Source organism: Rhea pennata, chromosome 9, assembly GCF_028389875.1.
Source record: "Rhea pennata isolate bPtePen1 chromosome 9, bPtePen1.pri, whole genome shotgun sequence".
Taxonomy (NCBI): domain Eukaryota; kingdom Metazoa; phylum Chordata; class Aves; order Rheiformes; family Rheidae; genus Rhea; species Rhea pennata.
The window spans coordinates 11,710,964-11,734,571 of NC_084671.1; the positions used below are offsets into that span (position 1 = coordinate 11,710,964).

General features: G+C 54.9%; 2 protein-coding genes and 3 non-coding genes across 5 annotated transcripts; all 5 read left to right on the forward strand.

Moving 5' to 3' along the window:
- The first annotated feature begins 1,328 nt into the window (after positions 1-1,328).
- NMUR1 (neuromedin U receptor 1) lies at positions 1,329-4,199 on the forward strand. Its single transcript, XM_062583143.1, has 2 exons — positions 1,329-2,226; positions 3,796-4,199. Exons 1-2 carry the CDS (start codon positions 1,332-1,334, stop codon positions 4,197-4,199), a joined length of 1,299 nt encoding a protein of 432 aa, XP_062439127.1. The 5' UTR covers positions 1,329-1,331.
- A 10,369-nt stretch (positions 4,200-14,568) lies between these two features.
- NCL (nucleolin) lies at positions 14,569-22,662 on the forward strand. Its single transcript, XM_062583199.1, has 15 exons — positions 14,569-14,792; positions 15,444-15,551; positions 16,392-16,683; positions 16,996-17,142; positions 17,559-17,744; positions 18,002-18,085; positions 18,376-18,511; positions 18,816-18,952; positions 19,437-19,563; positions 19,775-19,908; positions 20,234-20,366; positions 20,467-20,618; positions 21,162-21,288; positions 21,750-21,976; positions 22,176-22,662. The coding sequence occupies exons 1-15, from the start codon at positions 14,775-14,777 to the stop codon at positions 22,253-22,255; spliced, it is 2,088 nt and encodes a 695-aa protein (XP_062439183.1). The 5' UTR covers positions 14,569-14,774; the 3' UTR covers positions 22,256-22,662.
- LOC134144400 (small nucleolar RNA SNORD82) lies at positions 18,233-18,301 on the forward strand. The gene has a single exon (XR_009959355.1). It is a non-coding gene; the product is annotated as a small nucleolar RNA SNORD82 (small nucleolar RNA).
- On the forward strand, positions 20,780-20,856 carry LOC134144401 (small nucleolar RNA SNORD20). The gene has a single exon (XR_009959356.1). It is a non-coding gene; the product is annotated as a small nucleolar RNA SNORD20 (small nucleolar RNA).
- LOC134144398 (small nucleolar RNA SNORA75) lies at positions 21,464-21,602 on the forward strand. Its single transcript, XR_009959353.1, has one exon. It is a non-coding gene; the product is annotated as a small nucleolar RNA SNORA75 (small nucleolar RNA).
- Positions 22,663-23,608: the final 946 nt, after the last annotated feature.

Genomic DNA, 23,608 nt, shown 5'->3' on the forward strand with positions numbered 1-23,608 from the left:
CTCTTGCAACCAACCCTCAGCCCTTAGCCCTTCTTCTAAGGAGGAAAGAGAAAGACCGGGAGACCCAAGCGCTGGCTGCCAGCATGCGGGGAGGAGGGACGGAGCTGGGGGGCCAGGGGCAGCGCAGCTCCCGCGTCGGGGCCGGTGCTGGCAGAGGCGGGCGAGCATCACGGCGAGGCGGCCGCGCGGGGGATCCGGGCTCGGAGACGCGAGCGGGAGCCCACCTGCTTCTCCGGCTTGGAGTTGGGCTGAAGCTGGTAAAACACATGTTTCTTGGGGGCGAGAGGAGCTGCGGCTGGAGCGGCTGTCAGGACGGCGGCGGGGCTGAGCGATGGCTTGTTCACCACAGAGGCCACGTAAATGGCAAATCACGGCGTTGCGAAAGCTGCTGATGGGGCTGGAGGCGGCCGTGCCGCCCTCCCCCGGGACTCTCTTAGAGTCAATGGAGTTCATTACTTTAACGTATTTCCTCTCTCTCCCTTTCTGAGGAGCATCTTTTCTGCAGCGCTGCTTTCCAAGCGAGGAGCCAGCCTCCGGCAGAGGTAGGGTCGCGGTGCCACCTTTTCCTTCCCCATTTCTCCAAGGGTGGGAGAAGAAGCCCCCAAGACCCCCCTCGCTCACCTGAGAGTGGCTTCTCTGTCTCGGGGGAGGAAAGGCAGAAGGTGGAGAGAGGCAGGTGGTTTCTCAGAGCCGAGCTCCAAGGCGAGAGCAGCGGCAGGATTTTATCAGCCTGCCTGGTAAGGCAGCAGAGCCTCCCTCCCCTCCCTCGCTCCCTCCCCATCCCGACCCCATCCAGCGCAGGAGAGCACTGCAGCGGTGGGACCTTCATCCGGAGCTTCCCAACCAGATGTAAGTCCTTCCTGGGGAGGAAGCTCAATTTTCCCCACCGCTGTTTTACGATCGCCCCGTTGGCCACACAGCCGGCGGAGTTGGAGCAGGGCTCAACAGCGCTGCGCAGCTTGGAGCTGGCTTTGGGCTGTGTCCTGCCTTGCTTCGGAGGGGGACATCCCCCCCACCTCCCGAGGTCTCCCCATTGGCAGGGCGAGAGAGCAGAGGTGGGTCAAGGAGCTGCCAGGGCTGTTTGCAGGTGGAAAGCAGAGCTGGAGAACCTGGGAGCTTGGAGGGAAACTTCTGGGAAGCTTCAAGGGGCCATCCCAAAAGAAAGGCTTTGGCTGGGGAAGGATGGGGGGCTCCTCCCCACGAGCCCCCTGCCCCAGGGCAGCTGAGCAGCCTCCTGCACCCCACCATTGAAGGAGAAAGGGGCAGAGGGCCCGGGTGCAGCAGAGGGGCTGGGAGAGGCCCCCCTCACACTTCCCCATCTCTCTGCAGCCATGAATCCCTACGGCAACTGCTCTGGCCCCGCATTCCCCCTGTCCCAGCAAGACTTCCCCGTGGAGCCCATCAACCCAGATTTCTGCAACAGGACTCACCCAGTGGCCTTGTTCGACCCCAAGGATGCCAACCTGACAGAGGAGCAGTTGCGGGATAAGTACCTGGGGCCTCGGCGGTCCAGTTTCTTCATCCCCGTCTGTGCCATCTACCTAATAATCTTCATGGTGGGGGCCGTGGGCAACACACTCACCTGTGTTGTCATCCTCCGGCACAGGTTCATGAGGACACCTACCAACTACTACCTGTTCAGCCTGGCCGTCTCCGACCTACTTGTCCTCCTGCTGGGAATGCCGCTGGAGCTGTACGACATGTGGAGCAACTACCCTTTCCTCCTGGGCGCCAGTGGCTGCTATTTCAAGACGCTGCTCTTTGAGGCCGTCTGCTTTGCCTCCATCCTCAACGTCACGGCCCTGAGTGTGGAGCGCTACATCGCCGTGGTTCATCCACTCAAGGCCAAGTATGTAGTGACCAGAAACCATGCCAAGAGGGTCATCATCACCATCTGGGTCATGTCGGTCATCTGCTCCATCCCCAACACCAGCCTCCATGGGCTGCAGCCTCTCTACGTACCAGGCCGGGGGCGCGTGCCGGATTCAGAGATCTGCACCTTGGTGAAGCCACGCTTGACATACAACCTCATCATCCAGATCACCACCATCCTCTTCTTCTTCCTGCCCATGGGGACCATCAGTATCCTGTACCTGCTCATTGGCCTGCAGCTCAAGAAAGAAAAGATGCTCCAGGCCTTGGGAGACAAGTCGGGGGGCAGCTGTGACTACCACAACACCCAAGGGCAGAAGAAAGTCAAGAGGAGGCAGATCACGAAGATGCTGTGTGAGTCCCAGGCTGGGGATGGGGAGAACTGGTGGGTGTCTCCTGGGGTTACTTTGGGAGGGTGATGAGGGGAAATTGAGGCACAGCCAGTCTGGGCTGCTGAGGATGGGCCAACTGGGAGGAAGGGTGTGTGGCTGGTTGACAGTACGTAGGAGTAAAGGCAGATCTGGTGGCTCCAGTCCAGTGATGGGGCTTACTCGTGACAGCTCCCCCCGGCTGCGAGATCTCTCCTCCTCCAGGAACGTGCTGGATGAGAGCCTGGGAGCAAAGGGAAAGGCACAGGACTGGTGGGAGGGAGCCTGCCCCCCTCTTCCCGGCCCGGGCCTTGTGTGCAGACCTTCACGTGGTCCCAGAGCCCTGGCGCGTGCTGGCGGTGTGTGTGAGGCGCATTTCCCAGCAAGGGGGCCAATTCCTACCCAGACCTGCAGCTGCTGCGACCATCCCTAGGCAATGACGCAATGACCCAAGGCTAGGCAGGAGCATCCCTCCGTCCCACCTCCCTTCCTCCCTCTATCTCACCACGGTCTCCAGCAGCCTCTGGCCCCTTTCCCAGCAGCAAGAGCTGGCTGCCCTTGGGTATCCGTTTTTCCACGGCATGCTGACCTCCCCATGTACTCCTGGCCCCCACGACAGCACAGCAGTGGCAGGTTGCCCAGACTAGGCCTTCAGCAGGGCCAGGGCTGCTTCTCAGACATGTCTCAGATAGGCATTAGCCTCCCCCCGGGCTCCCTTGGTGCCAAGGCTAGGAGGGGGCAAAGGGAGACCAGTCCTCCATGGAGACACAGAGCAGGATGAGTATGACAGCGAATTCAGGAGTTTGCACATGCACCCACATCACTGTGCCTTGGCAGAGCTGGGTTAGAAATGAAGCTTACCTGGTCAGCAGCAAACAATTTTGGGGCTGGGGTTGGTGCCTGTGCCCACATGGGGCATCCATCCCTGTGCAGAGCAGCCCCAGGGCTGCGCACTCGTGGCCTCCCCCTGCCAGTGCCGGCCCCGGCTGTTGGCCAACGAGGAGCGGAGGCACGTGGTAGAGCAATGTGTGGAGCAGCCCTGGCCAGAGATGGAGGGAGGGAGAGATCCTAACCAGACATCGCGGCCCCTCTGCTGCCCTCAGGCCCTGGCAGCAAGTCAACAAGCTGAAGGAGGTGTCAGCTGAGAGGCCCTTTCCAGCTCTCCCTTCCTCTCTCCCAAGCCTTTTGAGTGTCCTTTGCTATGGCCAAGGCTGAAACAGGGCAGTACAGCACCTGGGGCACCTTCTTTCTGAGATGTGGCCAGGGCTCGTGCCTTTGGGTTAACATGAGTCTCTCTAACATGGGTCCCTGTTGCACCCCAGAAACAGCTGCATTTCCCTCCCCAGCATCCCCTTGTCCATCCACACCTTCCCTTCAAATCCCTTTGGCACCAAACCAAGGTCCAGGCAAACTGCTCCCTGTCTGAGAGAAATGTGGCCAAATCTCACAGCTCTGTGGCTGGCCCCTGAGGAGGGTGTGGGACCAGTGTTTGGGGCTGTGGGGTCAGCACTGGGGGAGAGCAGCCCCATAACTGCCATCCCTTGGCTCCCCGCAGTCGTGCTAGTGGTGGTGTTTGGGATCTGCTGGGCACCCTTCCACATCGACCGCCTCGTCTGGAGCTTCGTCTCCACCTGGACCAGTCACATGCTCTACATGTTCCAGTACGTCCACATCATCTCAGGTGTCTTCTTCTACCTGAGCTCAGCAGCCAATCCCATCCTCTACAACCTGATGTCCACTCGTTTCCGGGAGATGTTCAAGGAGGTGATGTGCCACCCTGGCCACCGCACGCCGGGCTCCCAGAAATACTCACCCAGTGTCACTCGTGTCACCACCCGCAGCACCGAGTGCGAGCATGTACCCAGCACCAATTGCCTGCCCCTCTCTGACGCTGAGGAGTATGAGATGGAGGAGGTGGAGGGGGGCCAGGTCAGTGTACACAAGACATCTCTCTGCTGAAGTGCAGGAGGATGCAGAGAGACCAGGACCAGCTTTCCCCATCACCAGCATCCATCCCCGCTTGGCATTGCCACGGCCAGGCAGAGCCCTGAGAGGACGGGGGAAAGCGGGAGTGATGGAAAGCCCCCATCTCTCCAGCTGCCCCACTGAGATTTGAAAGCTGATGGGCTGGACTCCTCGGCACAGTGGTGCTGGCTGTCCCTTTCTGTGCTGTGTCCCAGTTATGCTGCACCCCCTGCTCTGGGCACGGGCCAAGGGTGGCAGCTCTCAAGGCACTGAGATGGTTGCCTTCCTCATCAGAGATTTGCCAGCAATGCCTCCAAACCACCCCAGCATCCCCTGTCCCAGCAGAATGAGCCCAGAGTATCCCACACCCGGAGGGGTGTTTTGGGACATCACACTGGATTGGTACCCGGAGAGGCATTTGCACTCGGGCTGAGGCCTGCTGGGTTGGGACAGGTTCACACCTGGTGGAGCTGGAAGAAAAGAGGCTTTCAGGTGCCTTTTCCTCTCGATACCTTTCCAGGGCCCTCGGACTGATGTGCCCCTGATTTCTTTGCACCTCCTGTTGGTCCTGCTGTGTGCGAGGAACCAGGTCTCGGCTTTAAGGAAAAAGAAGACCTCTTGGTGTCCAGCTGCAGGGTTGGTTTATGGCTCCTTTCTCCCAGCTTTTCTCCACTGTCTCCATTCCTCTGAGTGCAGGAGAAGGGAAACAGCCATTCTCTCCTAAGCATGAGACTCCAGGAGCTGGAGCCCACAGGAAAAAATAGCCCGAAGCAGGAGGACTGGCAGAGCTGAGCTCCGCTCTGCGGCTCCTCGTGGATGCGGCAGCCCTGAATGGGAGCATCAGGCTGCCTCCAGCGTGGAGGAGTATCTGTCCCTTCCCCTGGCACCCCGTGAATGCTCAGCAGCCGATGCAGAGCCCGTCCTGCCGTGCCGTGGCTCTGCAAGATCGCTTGTAGCCCCGAGAAACGCGGGAGTCTGGGCTGGCGCTGGGGAGGCGGCGGGATGCCTTTTGCCACCAGCGCAGGCTGGCTCCGCGTGGCGCTGGCTCCCTCCTCGTCCTCGGCTCGGCACGGCCCGCTGGGCCCCGCTGCGGGGGGACGCGGGGAGCCCTCCTTCACCCCCGGCGTGCGCAAAGCCCCTCATCGCTCGAGAATTAAACGTGAAAGCCGTTCCTGGGATTTGTGCTCTGGTTGTGTCCCCCGGGACTCAGCTCGCCTCCCGGCGCAGCGCTGGACCTCGGCGAGCTTCCCGATGGTGCCAGGCACAGGCCACGGGAAGGGGTGATGGGCACCCACGGGTGTCCCTTTGCCTCCCCGGGGCGGCCGTAGCCAGCAGAGCTCAGGACGTGCCCTGCTCCCGCGCCGCGCAGAGGGTGCTGAGCAGGAGGCACCGGCGCTTTCTGCCCGCGCGGGCAGAGCCGGGCCGAGGGCCGGTGCGCAGGGCAGGGTGGCACGAGCCCGCGCCCCGGCCGGCGCCTCCGGAGCGCCGGCGATCAGGTCGTCCCCAGACACGCTGCTCGGGAAATGTCAGGAAAATGCCACGGAGCGCAGGCTGGCCGGTGGCGCTCCTCCGAGCCGGCAGAGCCGATCGATTTGCTGTCCGAGATCGATGCCGCTGGCTTGCCGGCGTGCGCCAGGCCCTCCCGCGGGACGGGCTGCCCAGGCTCTGAAATGCCACCCACGGCGCTGTCAGAGCTGTCGTCTCGCACGACTTTTCCAGTCCCGGCTCCCCCCAGCCAGCCTGGGGAGGCTTCAAGTGGCAATGCCTCTTGGCATGTGTCGACGGGGCTCTCCTGGGGTCCTGAGCAGAAAAGATCGAGCAAAAGCCAAGCGCAAAGCGTCGGTGAGAGCCCTGCTGCCTGCAACGCGGCCCCTTTGCACTTCAGGGCCTTCCTGGCCGCCCGCTGCTCGCAGCCTCGCTCCGGAGGATGTGAACGGGGCAGAGCGCATCCATACCAACCTGTTTGCTTCTCTTTTCATCTCCCACCGCTCACCGTCCTGGCGAGGGGACGGCGCCCTGGCAGCAATGCGGGGCCGGGCTTCCCCCGTCCCAGCATCCCGTCACTCGCTGCCAAGGGTGGAGGTGCCTGATGCCTCCTTGAGGGCTGTAATTGCCCCATTTCACTTCACGTAGCCACCACCTGGACTGGAAAACTCGAGGGAATGGCTTTTTAATAGGCAGTCCTCGATGGCAGTTTATTATGCGCTAACAGCTGCCTGTGTAGAGCAGGAGGTAACGTCTTCTGCTCACAGGCAGCAGGGATGTGTCAACACAGGGCTGTAGCCGCTGCAGGGTGCTGGGTCTCCTTTCCCATGAGCTCCGAAATCCCCCAGCTCCCTGCCCAGCCCTTGGCCCTGGCTTGCTGGGCACAGGCTGCATGTGCATAAGGGGGTCCCAGGTGTCCCCAAGCTCTTCATGGCTTGCAAAGCTTCAAGGAAGTGGGACCCAGCAGATTTGTCTCCTGTGGGAACCAGGCAGGAGTAGGCTTGGAAAAGTGAAGGCAACTATTTATTAATCCAATTCTTGGGCAATAGAAATGAGTAATCCCCAAGGGCAGGCCATTTTTCCATGCTCTATCCCTGCAGGAGAGCAGGTCGTAGAGGCAACAAGTTTGCAAAGGTCTCAGGGCAGTGACTCCCCAAGCAGCACAGAGTGGGCCACCACCACCAGCAAGGTGCAGGCCACCTCCCACACTTCCCTACCATGCTTTCCCCCCCGACTCAAGCATCCTTTGGACACGGCTCTGAGCACTGCAGAGTATTTTGCAGTTAACTGTCTCCCGTTCTCCTGAGATATTCCTAAGATAGCTGCTGTGGGAGCTTTTATCTTTCACTCTCGTTAGACTGTTGTGGCCCTGACGAGCTTCCCAAGGTAGGCGACATCCTGGCCCCACATTTCTCCAGCAAATTTAGATTTATTCAGCCCCAGAGGACATTTGCAGCCTCAGCTGGGCTGTCTGAGGGACAGCAGAAATAGCAGAGCTGCCCATCAGCCGGCATTGGGGCACCGGGAAACCGCCAGGCCCCTGCCGCCTGCACCCGGCTCCCGTGGATTCGCACAGCGGGCGTCTGTCCGTCCGGCTGCCGAAGTGCGAGGGCCCCCGGGGAGGGACAGGCTTCAAGGGAAAGAAAACAAACCCAGGAGCCCTGCGGATCATGGAAAAGAGCCAACACAAGGCTGTTGGTCCTGAGCTAAGGCCCCCGTCCCAGCCCAGAGTTGCCTCCCAGGCTACGTGCCGGGAGCCCAGTTGTTTACGGACCTCCCATCAAAAGGGGAAAGATGCAGCAATAGATGTAGCTCTCCAGTGCCAGAGGGACAGGTGGCACTTTATGGACCAATAAACTGAACTGCTGTTTCTTCAGAGGCTGTGGCAGGGACAGGAGCAGGATGGGGGCAGGACAGAGTGTGGAAACCAGGTAGTTTTGCACTTCTCGGATGTTGTCCCTGCCTGTGTGGAGGTTTAGGAGCAAACACTGCTGTTGCCCATCTCAGGAAGATGCCAAGGTGGCAGGCAAGGGGAGTCCAGTACCAAAGCGGTTTGGGATGAGGAGGTCAAGATGTCCCAGGGAAGGCAGTGACCCATCTGGGATGGGGCTGAAGCATCCCACATGGAGGACACCTGTGCGGGTGGACACACCATGTCTCCCTGCAGCCCCAAAGCCCCAGAGAAGAGGCAGCTGGGTGGCAAGGCCCAGAGAGAGGCAAGACCCTCTTCAAGCTCACAGGGGGGCTGCAGGGGTCTTTGGAGGCTCTGGTCCCACAGGAGAGAAAATCCATGAACTCGGGTGTCCCCAGCTCCCCACCCCTCTTTGGCCACTCCAAGGTCACCTTTTCGATACGTGACAGCCGGTGAGACCACAGGATGGCAGTGCCTTGGGTGGCAATGCCGGGGCGCCCTTGGGGCTCGGGCCACGTGCCCCCACCACCTTCCCAGCCACCTACCGGGATGTTGGCCAAGTGCTTACCCTTACGCCAGGAAAAAGGTGCCCTTTTTTTCATGCTTCTGCCTCGGTTTCCAGCAGTAGGTTTAGAAAAAAACAAACAAAAAAAAAATTCAAAGCTTTGGGAAAAAGCCAAAGCTTTGGGGAGAAAAACAACACCTGCTGGGAACGACCTCTTTTGCATCGCGAGGATGCAGGATCCCAGGTACGAGAGAGGGACGGTGCCCTGGGAGCACTGGGAAAGGCAGGGCAGGAAGGGAAGGCTGGCAGAGCCGAGCGCTTGCAGCCCCGCGGAGGAGATCCCCGACCATAAATCCATCCAAGGCTGCGCCGTAAATCAGCGAGCGCACGGCTGCCGGGGCAGCAGTGCTGGAGCAGAGCCCTGCGGCGGCAGGTGGTGGAGGCGATCCGGGACCGGAGCCAGCGACCGCCGGGAGCGGCCGGAGCAACCGGGCAACGCTCGGAGCCGCCGCTGGGTCTAACGTGGCGCCCGGGCCGCTGGAGAGGGGCAATTGAGGCTGTAGCGAGGCGAGGGCTACTCGCATCCCGCGTTCCCAAACCGCGGCCGCTCGGTGCTGAGCCGGGGTGGCGTGAACGTAGCTTGGGATGCCCGTGGCCTCCTCCCGGCCTCGCTGCCCCACGTCCCCTGCCCACGCCAGCGCGGCCGCGCGCTCCCAGCGCCCCGGCCCGCTCCCCGGGGCCTCCGCCGCCAAGCGGCCTGGCACGCCGTCTTCCCCCCGCGCCGCCGGACATCCTGAACCGTGTGCTATCTACGGAGCTCCCAATGGAAAGATTTATCACCTTAGCTTTCAGATTTTGGCTGGTTTTTAAACACATTTCAACCATTCCTCCTGCTCCGGGATATTAGCAGAGGTGAAAATATATATATATATATATATATATGTCGCCTAGTGCCTCCCGATTGCGCAGGAGAACGGGGCCAGGGGGTGCAGCAGCCGGATTTTTAGTAATCCTGGCCTTGAGCTGTCTTTCCCCAGGAACCGTCTTTTGCTGGTGCTACCATCTTTGCATTTATTTTCTGCTCCTGCACGTCCGAGCCCTCTGGGCCTTCTTGTTTAAGAGCGATTCATTCTTCCTGGTGTTTTCAGCTGATTTCTGCTCTGCTTAGAGGAAGATCCACGTCTCCCTCCAGCTCTTCAGCCGTCTAGACTAATCCGGGACCCAGCTCCGAAACCCTCCGAGGGGGCTGATTTAGACAACCAGCTTGCACAGATGGAAAAGCAAATGGTTCGAGCTGGCTGAGCTGGGTTTGGTTCCTATTTCTCCAAGACAGTGCCGGCTTGCAGGCGGCGGGTCCATCTGGCAGGAGCGGGACGCGCGACAGCGGCAAATGTTCATAACATGGGTGAAAATCATCTGCTTGCACTCGCTTGGGTCCCGGCTGCTCCCGCCTGGGGCCACACCGAAGCCCTTGGGGCTGCCCATCCCTTTGCAGCAAAGGGAGCGGAGGGGCTGGGATCCCCTTCCCAGGCGAAAACGGGGCCGATGGAGGGAGACTCCTGCCTTTCCGGTGTGGGACTCAGCAAAGACTCAATTTTCAGTCTGAGCAGGGCCTTTGCCGAAAGGCAGCTTCGCTGAGAGACAACCAGTTCGCAGATGTTTTACTCCAAAGCGGGCCCCCGTCCCGGTCCCAATGAACCCCAAATCTTCAGTATCCAGCCCGGGGAGCAGCTGCGGGCTTTCGCAGCGAGCGTCAGCATTTCGGAGCCGCTCTGTGCTCCCGTGGGGTGGGAGGCGAGCGCGGGACGGAGCGGCGTGGGGGGCTTAGCGGGGGCGAGGGGGCTGCGCCTCCCGAGGAGCTCGTCGTTCGCAGGGAGCCGTCGCGAGCAACCTGGCAGCCGGCCCCCTCAGGGCAGCGGCGCCCCGGGGCCCCCCGCCTCCCGTCAGGTGCCCTTCCGTGCTTTCATCAAGTGGGGAAAAGCCAGAACGGGGGAAGAAGGGCTGAGAAAACATCGGGGAGGGAGATTCAGCAAACCAGCCAGCCCCGAGGCATCCCGCTGATCCCACAGCCACGGGCTAAGGGACTTAGGAGCTGAGCAGTTTCCCCTCCGCCTGCTCAGCATGCTGCTGGGGGGGTAATGAAGAAAAGACTTAATTAGGGGAGCAGACAGACCTGTCTCATTAGATGCCCTGCATGTATTAGAAGATGGGGAGCTGTGGGCTGGAGGCCGGTGTCACCCTGGCCGGGGAAGGGGTCTTTGCAGGGAGGAGGTTGGGGTGCTGAGGAGATTTCAAGCAGGGTTTAGACCTGGGATGGATAAATTTGCTTTTCTTTTTTTCTTTTCTTTTTAGGATTCATTCAGGATAAGGTGACCTTGCTCCCTACTTGTATTTCCAGCAGTGTGGGTGGAGGTCCATGTGGACTCAGCCAGGGGATCTTTGGTCTGATGCCCCTGGTGGCCTTTAGACAGCAGATGCTTCCATGAGCCACAGGTAAAACTTTTGCTCTCCCGCCTACACTTGGCTGCTGCCGTTATCTGGTGCGTATCAAGCCCAGGGCTCGTATCAGACCTTCCTCTGTGTCCCGCGATTCACTGGGAGAGGCGCAGCAGATGGGGCATGATGTCCCGCTCAGCTGCGCCCTGCAGAAGGGCTTCGGGGAGCCCCGAGGGAGCAGGGCACCCCACAGGCTCCTGCTGGCGACAGTAGATGTGGCCTTTTGTCACCATCTAGTGGAAACGCCCAGCCTCAACCAGGCACAGATGGAAGAGGACATCTGGGGACATTGCCCCAGCTGGGACCCTATACAGATGTCCCAACTGGGCCCCCGCCTTGCCCTGCTCAGGGTGCAGGGTTCCCTGAAGGCACACCAGCACCCATCTTTTCCCTGCATCCCCTATTTGCATGTAGTACAAGCCCAGCCCATCAACAGAGCCCATTCTCAGATGTTTGCTGTCCCTCTGGCCTGGCCCGGGGTCGCCAGATAGCTCAGGGCTGCAGGACCTGGCTCCCGGGGTGCCGCGTCTGCCCTGCTCTCTCGTGGCCCTGGAGGTCTGCTGCTGGGCGAGATGCCTCCACTGCTCCTGGGCACAAGGCCCTGCTGTGCCATAAACCAGGTATCCAAGGAAAAACACCACCTGTAGTCTCTCTCAAGCTCCTATCCGATAAATGAGCGAAATTGCCTTTCACAATGGAACTAGATCAAAGCTCCCAAGGTACAGAGATGCCAGAGCAACAGGGAGCTGTGAAAGCATCTAAAATACATTTACTCCACAAATTGAGCTGTTAATCCTGCTATTTTGGCCAAATTCCCTGTACTCATGCTGCCCTGCAGATATCTTTTGGCCTTGAAACGTGTAGCTGTGCCTGCAGAGGAGCAGATCTACGCTGTACCGCTGGGGAAGCCTCGCGCTGCAGTGCATCCTCAGCAAGAGCCTGGCCTAGGCACCGGCCGCCCAGCGCGAACCAGCATCCTTCTGCCCAGCGTGTCTGACCCGTGCTCCACATGGGGGACGTGGGGACAAACCTCAGCTTTGCGGTCCCCTGGCTCTCCGAGCCACTGCAGCAGCGGGCAGGATGGGGCCTTCCCCCGAAGACGGGGTCCTGCTGCAGCCTCCGCACCACGTGCACCAGGGCGCACGATTGGAACAAGCGAGGGAGCACGAGCAACACCGAGACGTCCCCTACCAGGGCCGAGAGCCGAGCGCTGGCTGGCCGCCAGTCCACCCCTTTCATGGCTTTTCCAGCAACGTGCCCAGCTTTGTCCACGCGGGAGGCCGGATGGGGCGGGCAGTTGCTGCAATAATCCATGCAAACTTGTGCAGATGCACCAGGACTTTCGGTACTGCTGGCTACAGGGCAAGCGGGTTCAGGAGATGGGCAGTGGCGTGACGGGGAGCGATCCTGCCCTGCTCCACGGGTGAGATGCTGTCGGACCGGGCACAGCTCCTCAGGAACAGCGACGCTTGGCTTGGCTGCGCCTACACAGCCGGTTTCTGATTTTGCTTGGATTCCTTGTTTAGTACGATGGATTGAGGACCAAGCCAAAAAGTGACATCGCAGAAGATGACGAAGGTCCAGCGGGGTCAGTCTTGAGTCTAAGCCCCTCAGAACTGGCGCTTGCTGCCGCGAGTGGGGGGGGTGTTCCCAGAGGGCCTTTTCTAACGTGGCCATGGGCAGGTCCCCCTGGTCTCCCCACCAGTGCCCAGGGTTAGTGTGGCAGCCCCCAGGGACCCTGCGCTCCTCTCGCCCGAGCCCGACCCATCTCCAAGCCGGCAATCACCCGCTCCTTGCCAGGTTAACGCTGCTTTCGAAACAGCGTGGTGTCAGTTCACGGAGGTGGCATTCGCCATCCCGTTTCCTGCACCAGCTTAGGTTAAGCCATGGCCGTGGATTGCTGAGCCCATCATTGGCATGTTACTAAACACACACGGTGCCCTAGCTGCCAAAACTGCCCACAGCTGGAGCAACGGCTGTCCTTTTCCATGACAACCCAGCCCTCCTGCAGCAACACGGAGAGGAACCAGGGCCAGCCCTGGCACTAGCAGCAGCACTGGAAAAGCAAAGAAAGGATCTTGCTACACCACAGGCACACATGGTAAAGAGCGAGCAATCAGCTCTTGCTTTAGACAGTAAAAATTCCCCAGGGGCCTCCATCTCCTAGGATGGTAACAAGCCACCCAGCGTCCCAACGGGCAGCCCCAGGTTTGCATTACCGGCTCCTGCAGCACGTGGTGGGACACGCTGGAGTGAGCCAGAAGCTGCCGTGTTTCACGTGCAGAGCCCAGCTGCCCCTACGCAAGGGTTTTCCCTAGGGAGGGTCCACAGCTCCCCATCAGTGTGGTCAGGGTGGGGAGGCAGACAGTGCCCCCCGCTATCCCCACTCCACCCCAGCCTGTACTGGCTGATGATGGCAGTCCCTCCGCAGGCTGCCTTACTCCTGCAGAGGCCAACAGGTCCCATCACCACTCCATGAGCTGAGGTCCTCAGTCTTAGCTTTACCCGCCTGGAGACCACGTCTCTTCATCCAGCAGAGGAGAAAGATGCATTGGGGTGGCCAAGGAGGCAGATACACTGGCGTCCCTCACAGCACATCCCCTGTCTGCAAGTGGCACTGAGCATCCCAGGGGTGTCCCCAAGGCCATCGGGGCCTGCAGCACTGCATCCAACTGGAGGCTGGGGACTTTTTCCTTGGGGCTCATTAGACTCTCTTGTTCCCCACATTAGGGGCTTCTCCCAAGCAGGTGCTGGGAAGGGGGAAAGCACTGGCACAGTCACAGGCAGGAGACCCCAGGATCTCACCCAGTCTAAAGTGGCAGTAGGTATGAGGTGGCCAGAGCAGCAGAGGCCACTCAGACACTCAGGGGAGTGAAGGCCATGTCAGGCAGGGTGCAAAGCAGCATGGCCAGCACATCAGCACGGTAAACAGAGGTGCAGCATGCGACCAGGGGAGCAATTACACCATGAACTGTAGTGTCACTGGGCTAAAACACTGTAGGAAGAGGGCAGCTCTGTCTTCTTCCATCATTCATCAGGCAAGCATAATTTGTTTTCTACCGTGCAGAGCCTTTCCTCCATGTGGGCCTGTGGCATTGCTGTCAACAGGCGCGCTGTTGAACTGTCATGATTTCTGTAACTGTGGCAGCTGCAGGTCATCTGCTGTGTCAAGTGTAATCCGTTATTCACAAACCTCCAAGCTCTGGGGCTCTTGGGCTTTTTTAAACTCAAGAGCCTTTCAAATTTTTTAGCAGCTGAAAGTAAGAGTGTGGGTACACACGGGGAACTAAGTAATTGGGGAAGAGAAGGGAAAGGAACAAGTAGGAAAGAAAGCAGCAGAGACTGCGAAAGAAATAAAACAGCCCCCCTCTGTCTGCAAACTTTCACCGTCCAAAGGAAAAGCAAGAGCCGTTTCCGGGCTGAGTTTTACCCCCCGGAGCTGATCCTCAGCAGGGCCGCGCTGCCCACAAGAGCTGCAGCTACCCATGCACATCGGCTCTCTTCGGCCCCGCGACCCCCCAGGCCTCCCCCAGCCTCGCCCCCGGCCCCGGCCCCGGTCGCCCCCGGCCCGGCCCCGGGGACCCCCGCGACCCCCCGCGACCCCCCGCGACCCGCACCCCCGGCCGAGCCCCACCACGTGGCCGTCTGGCGGCCACATGCTCTGCCGCGGCCGCGGCCACGCCCACTCGCTGCTAGGCCCCGCCGCCCAATCAGAGCGCAGGCGCCGAGCTGCCGCCCTCTCATTGGTTGCGTCGCTTCCTCGCGGGCTGCCTGGGAACTCTCCCCGCTCCCCCCTCCCGCAGCGCACACACGCTCCCTTGCCTCCGGCTGTAACGCGCTCTCCGGTTGGCTGATAGCAAGCTGCCAGCGATTGGCGGAGGGGCTCGAGGGGCGGAGGCGGCGATTGGTCGGGCGGGCCTGCGCGCGCGGCGATTGGCCGAGGCGGGGGCGGAGGGGGCGGGGCGAGGCAGAGGGCTAGGCAAGCGAACGGAAGGGGCCTGTGCTCGGTCTTTCGTTTCAGTCCCCGGTTCGGTCGCCAGTGTCTTGCGGCTGCTCCCGCCTTCCATCCGGGGCCGTCTCCGCTCCCCCTCCCGCCACCCCCGCCAGACGCGGCCCTTCCCCCGGAGTTAGCTCGGCCGCCGCCCTTGCGTCGCTAGGCCCCGCCGCCATCATGGTGAAGATCGCCAAGGTGAGGGCGCCAGGCAGGGCCGCGCTAGGCTGCGCGGCGGGGCGGCGGCGGCGGCGACGGCGGGCGGGCGGGCGGGGGGGAGGTGGGCGGGCGGCGCGGAGGGGTAGAGAGGAGGGGGTCGGCCGCCTGCTCCCGGCGCGCGGGCCGCGGCGGTTTCCAGGCCACCCCTCCTTCCCCGTTAACATGGCGGCGGGAGGAGGGGCGCGTTCGAAAGGAGCGGTTTCAAGCCCTCCCTTTTCGCCCTCCATGTTGCCGCGCGCGAAGGCCTGGGCGCGCGCCGCTGTGGCGGCCCGGGTGAGGGGGGAGGGCGGGAAGGCGCTGCGCGGCCCGCGCGCTGCGGGGAAGGTGGTGGGGGGCGGAGAGCGTGGCTGGGCGCGCGCACTGCCGCGTGCGCGCGCGGGGCGCGGCGGGTGGGGGGGCGGGTTACGCCGCCGCGCGGCCACGTGGTGCGCTGGGGAGAGCGAGCACGTGGGAGCGCGGGGCGCCCCGGGGCCACCGGCGGCCCCGCGCGGCGCGGAGCCACGTGCTCGGGGCAGCGGCCCGGCCGTGCGGGCGCCGGCAGGTGGATGGAGTTTCTTTGACGCGAGATTCGCTTTTTATGCCTCTGCCGAGGGAACAAACGCCGCTAACGCACCGCCCCGTTTCTTTCAGACTCCCAAAAATCAGATCAAACAGAAAAAAATGGCTCCTCCCCCCAAGAAGGTCGAGGAAAGCGAGGAAGAAGAGTCCTCTGAACTAGAGGAAAGCAGCGGAGAAGAGGTGATTGAATCTGTAACACAGCTGAAAAGGGCCTGTGGGTCCCAGAGTGTTGCAAGGTTTGGGGAGGCAGCTTACATGAGGAGCGTAACCGTTGTTAAATCAGTGGCCAGTATACATCTATTGATTGTAGCTGAACAATAAACAAGATTTTATAAGAGGAAAGCAATACAGAAAAAGTAGTTCAACTGATTAATCTGCATACTTCCAGAGTTTGAAAGGAATGCTTGGGTCTCAGCTGTTTCTAGTACTGGTGAGCAAGTGGGTGACAGTGAAACTTAGAAGGACATCAGCAGCTTTGCTCTGTTCCCCATTTTATTTCACGACTAAAGAAATGTGTTCATTTTTCTAAAAAGTAACTTAACCACTCACAAATGATATACAAGACTGAAAAATTGAAGCTACAGGATACTATCAGAAATCATAGGTGTTGCTTCAGTAGCAAGGAATTCAAACTTGGCTGTTGCAGAAGTTGTCAAAGCACAACAAAGCTGCTTTTGAGCTTTACCAAGCTAATAGTAATTTAACAACAGCTCAATAACTCTGTTAAAATGATACTTTCTAGATTGTAGTTGCCATGTATTTGTGAGTGCTGCAGCAATGCCAAGGCAGAGATGCACAGAAAAGGTATAGGAATCCAGAGAAAGCAAGTGTTTGATTAATTGGGTGTGCAGAGGTGGCGATTTGTTTGCTGCATCTCCTGAAGTGTTACCTTCCCATGAGTGTGGCTGCATAGTTCTCATCAACTGTCAAGGCATAATGCCTCTGCAATGTCATGTTTGTCAAATCTGAAACTCATTTAAAGGAGCTGCATAAAAGTCCTGCACTGAATGTCTCTTTCAGATGGTTCCTCAGAAGAAACAGCAAAAAGTAGCAGTTACACCAGCCAAGAAGGCTGCTACCCCTGCTAAGAAGGCTGCTACCCCTGCAAAAAAGGCAGTTACTCCAGCCAAGAAGGCTGTGGCTACTCCAGCCAAGAAGGCTGTGGCTCCATCACCTAAAAAGGCTGCTGCCCTAGCAAAGGGAGCTAAAAATGGAAAGAATGCCAAGAAGGAAGAGAGTGAGGAGGAAGACGAGGAGGATGAAGAGGATGAGGAAGACGAGGAGGATGAGGAGGATGAGGAAGACGACTCTGGTAAGCTACTTCTGGAGTATGTGTCCATCTTAAAAGTTGACTAAAGTTAGGTCAGCCCAATAGCTGGATATGAGTACCTTTAAAGCTGACATTTCAGTGTATTTTGGTGCTTGAGAGAATTTTGTTAGTGAAAGCTAGTAAGCAAGGAGAACTGGTGAGTTTTGCAGGAGAATTTCTTGGGCTGCGTCTGCCTTGTGCAGGGTGTGAAGCATGTTCTAGTTTTCTGATGCTCTCTGAACTTTGCCAAAATCCAGTGAAACAAAGTACTTTGAATGTAAAGATTGAGTGTTCTGGATGAATGCTTTGTTGCAGATGAGGAAGAGGAAGCAGCGGTGCCTGTAAAGCCTGCAGCCAAAAAGCCTGCAGCTATGCCAGCCAAAAAGCCTGTAGCTGTGCCAGCGAATCAAGAGTCTGAGGAAGAGGAGGATGAAGATGATGATGAGGAGGAGGAAGATGATGGTATGTAGTCCACAAGGATTGAGGAAAAGCTTTGTCTAACTCTTAGAAAATGTAGTTTTTAGAAGATATGAAATTGATAAAACAGCTCTAAGGAGGTAATCTAGTAGGTTAATTAGTGATGAGTATGTATCTGTCTGTGTTTACTGGTGCCCATCAGATTTGGCTGAATGGGTGTTTATTTTCCTTTTTCTAATAAAAACTTCTCTTTATTCTTGGTGAGGAGGCACTATCTTTAATACAATAAAACTTGAGGGAGCTTGTAAGCATTATAAAGGTGTAAAAATGCTTTCTTGAGATTGTGTAAATTCATGCAGACGGGCAGAACTCTCTGAATTTCACATGAAATTTTCTGTTTGGTTTTAAAAAGTGCTTTAATCTTGAATACACTTCCAAGTTTTGTGCTGAACTCATTTCAGAGTCTGAAGATGAGGCCATGGACACAACACCTGTTCAAGTAAAGAAACCCACTCCAGTAAAGGCTACACCAGCTAAAGCCAAGGCAGAGTCTGAAGATGAGGATGAAGAAGATGACGATGAAGATGAGGAAGATGAAGAGGAGGATGACGAAGATGAGGAGGACGAGGAGGAAAGTGAGGACGAAAGTGAGTTTAAATGGTTTGGTGAACATAGCTGTCCATAATAATGGGAAGAATCTCTGAACAAAATTTTTTGTCTGATTGTGGTCTTTTGGAGTGGGAAGTAATAAGCAGTTGCCATGATGACAGAAGGTCTTGTGTATGATCTGCATAAAGATAACTCATGTGCTGATCCACCATAGGAGAAGCTGTGTTTTTGAGCTTTTTGGAGCTTTTGTAGAAAAACATTCAGCGTTTTTTTTTTATTTGTTTTCCATCACCAGAACCTGTCAAGGAAGCACCTGGAAAGAGGAAGAAAGAAATGGCCAATAAAAGTGCACCAGAGGCCAAGAAAAAGAAAACGGAAGGTAGGCTGCTGTGGGGTCATTAAATGATGTTCATAGCATTTGCAAATTCTTAGAGAGATTTAGTGGGGGGTCTTCACTTATTATTGGGCTGTTGAGTGAGAAAAGACAGGATAAGTGAAAGGATTAGATGTTCAGTGTGATTTTGCCAGCACAAATGATGATTCTAAGGGACTTAATACTGAAGCATGATGTTATTTCAAGCAGAGACTGATGTGCTAAAGCTGTCCAGTCAGTTTGTCGGTTTCCAATTCATCTAACTGCCCTAAAGGAAAAACTCTCAACTTTTTTAGGGCCTAGTTCAGCTTTTTCTCTCTTCATGAGAAATTTGACACCGACCAAGGAGTACGAAGAACTGAGGACTGCTATCAAGGAGTTTTTTGGCAAGAAAAATCTCCAAGTCACAGAAGTTAGAATTGGTTCTTCCAAGTAAGTTCTTCAAAATTCTGGGGTGCTTGCTTGATACAGTGTGGAAGTGCAGGACACATGCAGTACTGGTAGGTGTGTTTGCCTGGCCAACAGCTGCTTTAGACAGTGCATTCCAAAAAAATGGAAGGCTGCCACTTAAGTACAGAGCTGTTGTGCTCTGTATGGTTGCTTTGGTTTTCTCGGTCAGTTAGCATTTATTTTATTAACATGTTAATTTGACCAGCCCTTTGTGGTTCTGTGTTTCTTTGTTTGTGTTCTCTGATACTAAAGCAGATCAGACTAGATAATAAAGTTACTCTTTCAGGCGATTTGGCTATGTAGACTTTTCATCTGCTGAAGATCTGGATAAAGCTCTTCAGCTGAACGGAAAGAAGCTCATGGGTTTGGAAATCAAACTGGAAAAAGCAAAGAGCAAGGAAAGCCTTAAAGAAAATAAGAAAGGTACAACACATAACTGAGTATCTGTGGGCATTAAAGAAAAGCTGTAATAATCGGTAGATGATAACAGCTTAGAGTATGCCACAGTATTACTGATGGCCACTGTGTAACCCTTCAAAAGCTGATACTCCTGGTTTGGGCTCTTTAAGCAGTTTCTCTATATGCTAACATACAGCTATGCAAGCTCTGACTGGAATGTTTGGAAATAAAAGAATGTGCGTACTAGGGATGTGAGGAAGAAGTGTGGCTCTGTCTTTGGCTTCAGAACCTACATTCTGACTTGATGCTCTTGAGAGAAAGAGAAGTGTAATGGTGGCTTATTTGCTTGTCATAATTGCCTTTTCTGCCTCTGAGATAGAAACTTGCCCTGTGTTTTTTCTGCTGGGTGAATTCATTCTGGCTTTCTTAATAAGCTGGCAGTATATGAGAAAAGATTTTTAGCTAGATGGTAGTGTAGAAGTAACTTTGTGCTTACTTTCCTTTGTAGAGAGAGATGCCAGAACGCTTTTTGTGAAGAATCTGCCCTACCGTTTAACTGAAGAGGAGATGAAAAACGTGTTTGAAAACGCAATAGAAGTCCGACTAGTCTTTAGCAAGGAGGGAGCCAGCAAAGGGTATGTTGCTGAGAGGACTGTTGGCTGCTTGCTGTTTCTGAAACACTTAGTGCATTTTGATAAGTTCATGTGTCCTTTAGCTGTCTCAGGAAACCTGATGGATTAGGTGTGCTGAAAATGCCAATTCAAAGCGCTTTCACATCCCCCTGTTCATAAACTTAGTCCTTTCTAAAAGGAGTCATTTGCTTACGTTTTTTCCCCTATGCTCTAGGATGGCCTATGTTGAATTTAAAACAGAAGCTGAGGCAGACAAAGCTTTGGAGGAGAAGCAAGGCACAGAGATAGATGGTCGTGCCATGGTCATTGACTACACTGGTGAGAAGAGCCAACAAGAAAGTCAGAAAGGTACTTTTCCATATCAGCAATGTGTATGCAGGTGACACTTAGAATTTAATTTCGCTCTGTTACAGAAGCTTGATAGGGATAGAACTGCTTGAAGCATTGCAGGGGAACTAAGCAGTGAGGCACCTTTTACTTGATTTGTGCTCTGGTTCTTATGTGTTTCATGTTTGTGCTGTGTGTTTTTCAGTTGGAAGATAACGATTAGTCCAGGTGACTAAACCAGAACTGCATTTAGCCTTTTGTGCTCACAGGAGAGGTGGGGAGGGGCAAGTGAAAGAGAACTGTCCCTCTCTAAATGTGCACTTCTAATACTGATTTTCCCTCATAGGAGGAGAGAAGGAGGCAAAGACCCTAATTGTAAACAACCTCTCCTACTCTGCCTCAGAAGAGACCCTTCAAGAACTGTTTAAAAAAGCTACTGCCATCAGGATGCCACAGAACAATCAGGGCAGGCCTAAAGGGTATGTTCTGGCTCTGTACTAACTCTCAGCTGGCATCGTGAATGACTTTCAGTGGTTTTCTTGTGCTCCCAGTCTAACTTAAATCTTCCTGTCCAAATAGGTACGCATTTGTAGAATTTCCCACAGCTGAGGATGCCAAAGAGGCTTTAAATTCCTGTAACAATACAGAAATTGAAGGCAGAGCAATCAGACTGGAATTCAGTTCACCAGCATGGCAGAAAGGGAACATGAATGCAAGAGGAGGTTTTAATCGTAAGTATTTCCCCCTTTGATCACCTGGTCTTTAGACAGCTGTGGCTTGTGCATAATACCTGCAAGTATAGGTCCACTTAAAAAAAAAAAAAAAAAAAAAAAAAAAAAAAAAAAAGCAGAAGGGACTTGCCTATGAAGACTTGCTTTATAAATGTTAATGCTGGATATGATGATTGATTATCTGAAATGCTGATGAAACTATTTCCAAAGTCCTCTAGATAGTCAAGTGCTGATCCAGCAGTGAGGTTTTTTTTGTCCTTCTGGTATTGGTATTCCTGAGATACTTGTATCTATTAGAATTATTTTGACAGTACCGAGTTGGTCTGTGGAGGTATTTTTGAGGTAACGTTCTAACTTCAGTCCCCCAAAAGTTTGAAGGCTTCTGTGGATGCTCAGCTGTTTTGGGCTGCCTTTTAAGAAACAAACCAAACCCCTTAACAAAACCATAAGCTGTTCTAGGAATCAGTTATGCAGACCAGTGTTAATAAGTGAAAGGTGCTTTGCTCAGACTTGCAATTCTCCAAACAAATTCTCTTTCTGCAGAACAAAGCAAAACATTGTTTGTCAGAGGCCTTTCTGAGGACACAACAGAGGAGACGCTAAGAGAGTCATTTGAAGGCTCTATAAGTGCTAGAATAGTCACGGATAGAGACACTGGGTCATCCAAAGGGTATGTTAAACCTTATCTGAAATTCTTTCAGTTACTCTAGAAAGACAACTCATTTTAACTGCTTGTACTCCAAGGTGTTTGTAATGTTGCACAGGTGATTCTCTAAAGCCAGTAAGTTGCATGGAAAGAGAGAACAAGCTTAAAACTTAGATTCAGTTAGTAGCGGATAGTGTGTGTCTTCTCAATGAGCTCCTTCCTGCCAACAAATCCATGGCAGCCTATGGATTCGCACGAGAAGAATATTAACTGTTCAGTATTGGCAAATTCACACTGTGGCTCCATCGACTGTGATTAGCCGCTGCTGTTCAACAAGTAATACGTTCCTGATCACTGATGTGGTGACTGCGGAATTATGGGGGGGTCTCTATTCGCTAAGAGATTACTATCAAGTACCTGTTGGTGATCTTGTGTACAGTTTGTGGATCCTTTGGAGAATGACCGTCTCTTATCCTACTGCCCAGGTTTGGATTTGTGGACTTCAGCTCCCCCGAAGATGCCAAAGCAGCTAAAGAAGCCATGGAGGATGGAGAGATAGATGGAAACAAAGTCATCCTTGATTTTGCCAAGCCAAAGGGTGATTTTCAACGTGGTGGTGGATTTGGTGGCGGATTTGGTGGTCGTGGTGGCAGAGGAGGCAGAGGAGGAAGAGGTGGATTTGGTGGCAGAGGCGGTGGCAGAGGATTTGGAGGTAAGTAAATTAAAAAAAAGCCTTCTGTTCCAATGGATATAGTCAGTCTTAAGTCATGCTTGAGAATATGTTGGTGTGTTGCCAGAGCACTTGACATTAATTTATTTTTTTGTCTTGTGCCAGAGTGGGTTTGGAAGGGTGGTAGTGTCTATTTAGGGATAATATGCAACTCTACTTCTTGACCTAATTTTCTTCCTAGGTAGAGGAGGTGGCTTCCGAGGAGGCAGAGGAGGAGGTGGAGAACACAAGCCACAAGGGAAGAAGATAAAGTTTGAATAAACTTTTCTCCCTTTCCTTCCCCTTCTTCTGCTCTCTGAGACTATCTGAAAGGACTCCGGGGGTTTTTATTCTCCTTTTATCTTGGCGGAGCCTTCGGAGGACATTCCAAGATGCAAAGCAGTACTGTGAGCCACTTGGAAGAAACAATTTTCATTTCAAGGAAGAGAAAGCAAGCCCTTTTGACTGCTTGCCTATTCAAACGAACTTTTTAAAAGAAATGAGTGATAGATGTGTGGGAATTTACCCCTTGTCTGTGAGTTGTCTTGAATTTATAATGTTTTACCCATGTACAAAAATATTTTTTTTCCTATAAACTTCTGTAGCATTTTTTTGCTGTAAAAATGCAGAATGTTTTATCATTTGTGCTTCAGCACCCTGTCTTGGACAGATTAAAGGACCTAAACTGGTTTGTGTTACTTCTGCGGCGGTAAACGAATTAGGGTTGTGAGTGTTGGTCTGTCTCAAGTCTTTATCTTCTTTCCCCAAGGTCTTTAACTTGACAGGCAACAGGCCAGAGCCTGCTCAAGACAGCCTACCTGTGCCAGGTTTGGAATGCTTGAACCTTGCACTTGGTGTGAAGAGACATGGAAGCCCTAAGGAAGGGGGTAAGACTCCACGTAGCAACCTGTGCAAAGGCCTTAGGTACCTAATCTGTTGGAGGTGTGAGAATAGAAAGCTCAGTTATCATCTTGGCACTTAAGATGATAAAATTTTGCACTATTTTTGTCTTAAGTTCTAATCTGGTACTGGACTCATGTAGGTCCCTTATGAGGGCGTTAGCTCTGCTCTTCTCATTAATCTCAAAACTAATAGTATTCTTCCGTTGTTCCTAAAAACATGTCAGGTTGGCTGAAATGTGGTGATGGGTAACTGCTGTCTGGTACTCCTTTATCAGGCTTGGGAAGTGGTGGGCTTGAGAGACTGCTTCCCCTGGACTTGGCAGGTATCCTCCTGTGACCATAGCAGCTGGGGCCAGAAAAAATGTGTGGGGCTTGACTCCTGCCACGCTGGGTTGCTTGCCAGGTAGCGGATGGAGACCCTAAGACTCAGCTCCAGTTGTTACTACAGTGTGACTGCACCAGCCTGGCTGCCTGTTAACAGCAACACCTGGAGTGTGTGGTGCCTCTTGCTAACAGAGGCTGTTAGCTGTAGTGGGCTACACCAAGCTTCCCCTGGCAGCTGGCTATCCTGCTGTGACAGCCGGGGTCTGCAAAGTGCTGCAGTCTGTGAGCTGAAGAGGGCTTTGCATGCTGGAAAACTTTTTTCTAGCCACTGCTTGAATAAGAAGCTTCCTTCTCACAAGCTGTTTGGACATCAGCCATTTTAGAGCCTTGTGCTGTGGCCCCGGTGGCA